General features: G+C 37.8%; 1 protein-coding gene across 1 annotated transcript; it reads left to right on the top strand.

Annotated features, from left to right (window-relative positions):
- The first annotated feature begins 5,792 nt into the window (after nucleotides 1-5,792).
- Nucleotides 5,793-8,159, top strand: six1a (SIX homeobox 1a). The gene is made up of 2 exons (XM_026223801.1): nucleotides 5,793-6,706; nucleotides 7,516-8,159. The coding sequence occupies exons 1-2, from the start codon at nucleotides 6,147-6,149 to the stop codon at nucleotides 7,805-7,807; spliced, it is 852 nt and encodes a 283-aa protein (XP_026079586.1). The 5' UTR covers nucleotides 5,793-6,146; the 3' UTR covers nucleotides 7,808-8,159.
- Nucleotides 8,160-8,764: the final 605 nt, after the last annotated feature.

The following is an 8,764-nucleotide window of genomic DNA, read 5'->3' as shown; positions in this document are numbered from 1 at the left end:
GCCTCATTCGAGTGATTTCATTCATGACTGAGAGATCTTGTAAACTTTTGACGTAGATTTGTTTGCGTTTTCATGTTATGTCTGCAGTGGATGTTAAATATTCAGACGGACAGGAAACATGCAAATAAAAAGATTTAAGTAGCCAGGGAGGGGAGGGAAGCAGAGACCTGATACAGAAAGGCCAAGCCGGGTGCTGGAAAATCAGCGGTGATCGTTTGCACATGCCTGGTGGTCTGGAGCTTGTTAGCAAGCTGTTCTTGTCTCAGACTCTAAATTCAAATAAACAGGAGGGCGATTTCTGGAGGCCCTGCCGTCTCCTGTTAGGGGGGTCCAGAAGGAGGTAGAGAAACAGACAGAGAAATTCTCTCTGATTTGTAAATGACTGTTACAGATGCCACTGACAGGCATTGTGTGAATCTCAAATGCTACAGGGTTAAAAAAATATATATATGTTTCCTGAAAATGTACTTTTACTTCAGCCCATTCAAAATGTAGACAAGTTTATTTCTTCATCAGAACAGATTTGGAGAAATTTAGCATTACATTAACAATAGATTCTATGGGTGCCACAGAATGCAAGTCCAGAGTGCAAGTTGATAAAAACATCACAATATTCCAGAAATTATACATTAAGCATTTTAACTTTAAATCGTTATGGTGAAAATCCCAGACCATTATCCACAATAACACTTCTTCCAGTTGAAAAACTCAAACTTCTGTTGTCCTCTCACATCAAAATCCACTGACATTTGTTTAGAACTGTTTGCACAGATTTCTCTCCTAATTCAGACAATATGGCTTTTTCTCTATAAATAGAAGATTCGTTTTAGTTGAAAGCAACGGTTTGAAGTAAAAAATGTTTTAATGATGGATTTATTACAAACGAACAACTTTTCATGTCACAGAAGTGAAATAATCGATTACTTGTGGATTATTGTGATGTTTTTATTCACTGTTTGACTCTCATTCTGACGGCACTCATTCACTTCGGAGGATCGATTTGTGAACAAGTGATGAAGTGCTACATTTCTCCAAATCTGTTTTCTGTTCTCATCTTGGATGGCCTGAGGGTGAGTACATTTTCAGCAAATTTTCAATTCTTGGTGAACTATTTCTTAAGACCACAAAAACTCAAGCTAACCAACCAAGCAATTGCAGATCCCAAAGCTTTTCTCTTTAGCTGAGAGAACTAGTTTGGATGCCAAACGAATCTGAATATACCATCATCTCAGCACTATTGCTGGGAGTCTTTCAGCATTGTCGTTCATGACTCCTTTCACCAAATAGAGAAAAACAGGACAGGACAATAGAACAAGAGAGAGAAAAGGAAAGAAGAGCATTGTCACCTTTCCCCCGAACAGCCTAGGTGACCCGGTTGCCAGGTATCAGATAACACCAACTTGAAAAAAGAACGGTTTGAGAGAGAAGAGTGTCGATAAGAATTTATATTATGTGCTGATTTCGATTCCAAGCAATGGCTTTATGTCACATTTTTCATTAACAATGTGCAAATAAAAAATGTGATGGTGATCGAAACCACTTAAACATACCTCACACTGAGCAACAATAAGAAGCTGTAATAAAAATATGAACCTCTCATACGGAGCCTTATTAAAAACTATGACCTCTCACCTTTGGGGGTTTGAAGGAGGGGACTAACCTGAATAGCAAACAGAGCTGAATTTGTAACCTGAACCTTCCCCCACGCCCCCACTAATGAGAGGTCAAAGGGCACACGCTGCTCCTCAGCTGTGTTTCATACCTGCATGTGTGTGTGTGTGTGTGTGTGTGTGTGTGTTTCATTTACTGGTAAGGTCTTGATGATGTATATGAACCAGACCTACTGTGTGAGATTTGTAAGTGGGAATGTCAAATGTAAACGGAGAGTGTCAGAAATACTTGCTGACAAATGTGAATACTTATGTTTATTTAAAGCATTTTTCCTCAGTTTGAAGTCTAAAGTTTGCACTGAACAGATCAGTTCCAGGAGAAAAGCCATTAAACTACATAAGAAGTTGAACTTGAATTCTAACTTACCATAAACATAAATAATAGCAAACATTTCATCAAACTTTCATTCTCTGCCTTCTGGGATATGAAGCTGTCATTCATCTTTACTGACCTTTGACCTCAGCAGTCTTACACAATTTCTTTGGTATGCCTGCTTAGAGAGAGAGAAGGAGAGGTACAGAGGTAATTTCTATCATGCATAAAGCACAGGTTTTGTGCGGTTACAGGCCAGTAGAACTTTTCAGATATTGATAAACACGTGTTTCTGCAAACAGATACAGATTCATTTGGGGAAAATTCAAAAGGATGGAAAGCATTTATTTTAGGGGTAAGGGTAGTCTGGAGTAACTTTTATTTGAATAAAACAGTGAAAGTGTAAAGTATGTTATCAGCTAAATGTGTGTTTGTGTAATTAAATGGCACAGGTTAAAATTAAGAGAATATGCAAGGATTTTAGTGAAACACACACACATACATGGGGTTAATCTATGCCCCCTGGTGAAATTGGACCACAGAGGGAGAGACCCCAACTGGTGTTTTTCTTTTTCTTTTTTCATTATTTCTTACAGGCCACACACTACTTTGTAAGACTGCAGGACAGACACTCTTTAATTAATTTGGTGGCATTTTATCTTCTTGTGCCAGATTCTGAGCTGAAACAACATATGCACTGCATAGAAGAACATAAGAACAAGACAGAATTACGGAACTTTAACCGAACAAAGAGTGTGAAATAGATTACACATATATGTCACTGTCTGACTGGCGCCCTCTTCCTGTAGTACAAAAATATGACACTTTGAGTCTGCAGATTGCCAAACTAACAGGCTTGTTTTTGATTTTTTTTTGCAAGTAATTTATAAGCTAGAGAGAGAGAGAGAGAGAGAGAGAGAGAGAGAAAATTATTGTTATTGTTCCTTTTTAAATAACATGAAAATTTGCTGAATATTAATTATCATTATTATTATTATTATTAATGTTATTGATACTTATGATATAAATATATTAATACTATATTATTAATACGTATAATTATTTTCTTTCTTTTCTAATTATAATCTTACAATAGTAGGATGTGTAAATCGATAATTATAAATATCTCGTATTTAGTTTCAAATATCTCTTATCGATTGTTTTTTTTTTTTTTTTAGAATCCTTTAATGACTCAAGCCTGTTTTAAGACAGAATTATTTTAAGACAACGGAGACTGACTGTGAAATGTTATCATCGCTACAACAACAATTTTGTTTCCATCCTTATTTCTATTACTATACATTCTATTCTCATCGGTAATTAAATTCAAAGTGCAAAAATGTGCACTGAAATTATCATTGCAGGTTGTGACAGATTTTCCTTAAAACTTTAAATCAACAGCTAAATGTAAAGTTTTCCATTTTAGTGTAACAATTCTGTTAGCATAGGCTGTATTGTTATTTTCGTATATTTTGCAAATATACAATCTCATCTCAGTTTATGTGAAATAATAATAAAGAATAAACTACAATCTGTTTTTAACGTTTTGACGTTAATTCAAGGCCTATAGAAAGCATCTAAATACAGGCCTAAAACCAAAACAAATGCAGCCAAATCATGTTTAAAATGCATTTTAAAAAATCCAATGCTAACTGAAAAAATATGTATGTAGCTGAAATGAAAAATTAAATAAAAGCTCCATTATAGTCAATATTATTTTACAACTAAAACTGGAACGCGTAATAGTTTTTGCTCTCTCTCGGCTGCAACAACGTCTAATTAGCAGTGGATTCTCCTCCGCTCAGTCTTTCATTTACACCTCACAGAAAACTCATAAACACACACTCAGTGAAAAGAAAACAGTTTACACCTTCACAGTGGTGGAGCGCGGACTACTAAACATGAAATACGGTGACATTTATGTTGCACTTATTAGGATGTTGTGAGTGTATGTGTGTGAGTGTGTGTGTCCTCACCCTGCATCAACAAAGTAAAGCCCATTGGTAACGTCGAGGCCTTGCTGTGCGTATGAGCGCGCGCGCTTCTGTTGGTCCAGAACATCTTGAAATGATCATGATCTAAGAGCGGGCACGCCGCCGCCGTGCTGGGGGCTGGTACAGGATCTGGTGTGGGATGGAGGGGGTGCATTGTTGCTAAACGTACTACCGTAACATGAGCTGCCATTGGCCCATGATCTGTTCAGGACAGTAGAGATAGTTTTAGGCACAAATTTGTTAAAAATATTAGAATTCATTTGTTCACAACATGACTAGAATTAGCACCAAATACCTAAATGGGTCACAGTTAACATTACACTATGCAATTATAAAAGCAATTAATAGATAAACCTTACATTATTTTGTGATTAATTTAGCTGTTTGTGAAGTGTGACGTTACAAAAATAATACATACTTTTGAGTTTTCATCAGATGATCAGATATATACAGATTATTTACAATTCTGATTCTTGTAGAATATGTAGATTAAGTAGATTATCCTAAAATGCAGTTAACATCTGCTTGCTGAGTAAACCATGTTTGTTCAATGGCATTAATAAACCATTAAGGATAAGGAGGGGGCGCTGACAAACGCCCCCTGACAGATCACGATTGATTGTTTTTACAGGTGTCGAGAGGACAATTAAAGATTACACAGATATTAATTAGCATTAGGGAATATTCAAAGTCCAAAATCCCCACACCGACCTAAAATGTATAGGGAAGAATTAGGGGGAATATTTTTCCAAAAAATAAAATAACCTCAGGCGGGCCAGCTGGATTTCCCGGTGTCATGTTACGGATATCTTCAGAGATAAAGAGCTGTGACCTAGAATAAGAGCTCGTCAAGCTCACAAGTTATTCGCTAATGGATCGGTTTAGTGTTTCAGACCCAGCATACAAAACCACACGGACCAAGTGCTCCAACGGAGGGGCGTTTTCAACTATATAAATTTATTTTAAAGTTAGAACACTGTATACACGGTTAAAATTATGGTTACTCAGTGGATTGTTCAGCAAAAAAATAAACAAGTAATCTTAAGATTGTTTATGGTTCTTTGGAGATTAAATAATAAGGTTCTTACAGGAAATCATTTTACTTTTCTGAGACATTATTAAGAGAGTAGGTCTTGGCTATATAATAGATAGATAAAAAAATATAACTATTAGCTATCTACAGTATGACATCACATAACTGAAATGAAGTCGAATTCATGTCGATATAAGACGGAATCATTTGATCCAGGAAGGTTATTCTCTCTTAAAACCAATGACTTCAGTAAGTTCAACTGACAGAAGAGCATATGTATTTGCACATTTATGAATAATTATAGGTATTGCTGCTTGTGTAATTTTTTAATTAGTAAAACGAAGTCAAAAACAATTTATTAGATAATTTGTTTTTTTTAGATGTGTGACTAAATTACATAATAAATATTCAGTACCGTATGTTTTTCTGCATCTCCCTTTCAGCATATTTGACTCTTAAACCCAGCATCAAACTTTAACACAATTAACAAGCTGTGAAAATGCCACCTAATTAAGAGACACAGGGGTGATTATAAATCAAAGTATATGCTACCTATTAATTTAGAACGCATTTATTTAACTTAAAGCAGTAGTGAAAAATAAATAGCTTATTTGAAGTATCTTAAACTGTCATATTAAGAAAAACGGGAGACGATAGATTCTGCATGCAAGGTTGTGGAGGTGCTTGTGATAATTTAATAATTGATTAGTAGCCTATCAACTGCAGTGTGAGTGAACATGTTGTGTGTGTGTGTGTGTGTGTGTGTGTGTGTGTGTGTGTGTGTTCAAGGTATCCAGTTTCAGGCCTTGACGTCCTCCCTCCGGGGAGGAAACGGAGCGGATCTGTAGATGCAGTTCTGCTCTGCTGGCCGGTTTCAGAACAGACTGGGGCGAGCTAATCACGGAATGACGCTGTGCTGGGTTTCTCTGTCACATATCCATAAGGACACACCGCATCCGAATCTCACGTGTGCAACCCCGGAGGGTGACATCCGGATAAAAGGCGGCTATCAAAATTGGAGCTGCAGCAAGAGATAAACTTGGCAAGGGGATTTTTGTCCGAGGACTCATTTAAGAGGAATACCTACAGAGCTTTGAAATAGGAGGGTATTACGTGGTGGATTGCACCGGGCCGCAATGTCAATCTTGCCCTCTTTCGGCTTTACGCAGGAGCAGGTCGCGTGCGTATGCGAGGTGCTGCAGCAGGGTGGAAACCTGGAGAGGCTCGGACGTTTCATTTGGTCCCTGCCAGCCTGTGATCACCTCCACAAGAACGAATCCGTGCTGAAAGCGAAGGCCGTGGTGGCCTTCCACCGGGGAAACTTCCGTGAGCTCTACAAGATCCTGGAGAGCCACCAGTTCTCCGCGCACAACCACCCAAAGCTGCAGCAGCTGTGGCTGAAGGCGCACTACGTGGAGGCGGAAAAGTTGCGGGGCCGCCCGCTGGGCGCTGTGGGCAAATACCGCGTGCGCAGGAAATTTCCTTTGCCCCGTACGATCTGGGACGGCGAGGAGACCAGTTACTGCTTTAAGGAGAAGTCTCGGGGCGTGCTGCGTGAATGGTACACGCACAATCCCTATCCATCTCCACGGGAGAAGCGGGAGCTGGCGGAGGCAACGGGACTGACCACCACACAGGTCAGCAACTGGTTTAAAAACAGGAGGCAGAGAGACCGGGCAGCTGAGGCAAAAGAGAGGTGAGATATAAATACATATAAAAATTATACAGTAATCACAGGCCTACCGTTTTTGAGAGTGAACTGAGGTAAAAGAAATAAACGTTTAAAAAATAATAATAATAAAATAACGCGAAAATGTAGCGTTGATTATTGCAGTCACTTGTAGAGAGAACAAGAATAGCCTATTTGAGGAATTTATCGTTATATCAGGAATATTATATTATATATATTATATTGACACTCAAATTTAACTGCAAACTCAAATCTAAACCAACATCAAGTTATCCTGTTTAAATGTATAATTTGTTATTTAATACTTTATATATTGCCTAGTTATTTTTATTTTTATAATTCGTTTAGGATTTTAAAAGAAGTCTCTTTTTGTTCTAAAGAACGAAACAAGCAGAATACGAGAAATAATTCTTATTGCAGTGAAAATTTATCTAGGCCTGTATTCATATCACTTAAATAACCTACAGATTTTAAATGTTAGAGTTCATATAAATAGGCCTAATGGTTTACATTGAATCATATTCTCTGAAATCGTCTATCGTAAATCTGTGACGACAGTTATCTTTTCAGTCATGTTGACATAAAGACGAGGTACACTGATGCGTGAAAGTTTGATTTTTTTTTTTTTTCAAAACAAAGCAGACTTCAAGATAAGGTTTTTTCTTTAGCTAATAATTATTTTAGGATTCAACTATTTTGAAACCATAACACGCCTATTAAATACACTTTCCAATAGGCTACTATGTAGCCTAATTCTAGGCCTGTAACATGTCAATTATATTTGATATGTTAATAATGTAATATTCACCCAACAGAGAAAACAGCGAGAACAACGGCGTTGGCTGTAAGCAGAGCCAGCGGTCTCCGCTCGACGGAGTGAAGTCGCTCATGTCCAGCTCGGAGGATGAGTTCTCTCCGCCGCAGAGCCCCGAGCACCACTCCGTGCTTCTACTGCAAGGGAACATGAACAATCCAGGGGCTTCCGCATACCCAATGCCCGGCCTCGGTGCACAGCACTCGGTGCATAGCATGCAAGGACATCCGCATCAGATCCAGAATTCACTGTTAGGATCTCTAACATCCAGCCTTGTGGATTTAGGATCTTAGGACGTCTCGTTCATACTTTAAGCGACAAGACTTAAAACAATAAATAACCAATATTTACAGCGCGCATATTCTCATGATGCACAGGACGTTTGCTGAAGTAAACTATTCTTTTACAAACGATTAGGAAAAAGGGAGAAAATCTAAATAGTTTCTCTGAGTTTTGGGAATTTTGAGTATACTGGAATCTGACCCTTAAGTGCGAAAAAACTTTAAAAGTAGTGAGGCCAATATTTAAGAATATTCACATTATTGCTGGATACATAAACCTTTAATAATTTATGATGTTTTACTCAAAGATTAATTTATAGAAATTGTTCTGTATTGGACGGTACGAATAGCAAGGGTTTTTAATGAGAAACCATTGGCTTCAGACATCTTAAACTAAACTCTATGGATGTGGAAACTTTGTTTCGTTCTTTTTTATGTAGTTTATATATATCACTTAATTTTAATTGTAGGCCTATATTTGAAAACAGAGGCTCTCCAACATTTTTTTTTCATGCATTGTCCACAGTTTAAGTCAAGTCAACGTTTTGAGCATTTGTCTTTGACTTGGAAAAGCCTTTTAATCAAAAATAAAGAAAATCAGGAAACTACAATAAATAAACGCAAAGGCTCAAAATAATAAAATATGTCAATCCACGTGACACGTCCGAGCCGGAAGAGGGCATGAGCGCGTGAAAAATGAGAACGCCTGAAAAGTCAACAAGAAAAATTGGTCCTTTCGCAGAGGGCAGAGAGACGCCAAGAGGCGCCAGACAGCGTGCAGGGCCGAGTCTGACTTTTTGACCGTCATTCAGTAAAACAAAAATTAAAAAAGGTCAAAAACCGGGCACATTGAGTCACTTTAAGCCTTGTAACATTTAGGTTTGATAAACATATATTACTTCATTACGCTGTCGGACTTAACAAAAACGAGAGAGAATGGAGAGAGAGGGGAAGGGGGGAGTATTGCTC

The sequence above is a fragment of the Carassius auratus genome, chromosome 38 (assembly GCF_003368295.1).
Source record: "Carassius auratus strain Wakin chromosome 38, ASM336829v1, whole genome shotgun sequence".
In the NCBI taxonomy this organism is placed as follows: Eukaryota; Metazoa; Chordata; class Actinopteri; order Cypriniformes; family Cyprinidae; genus Carassius; species Carassius auratus.
The sequence above is the reverse complement of the archived record's forward strand: the minus strand, read 5'-3'. Positions and strand labels throughout refer to the sequence as shown.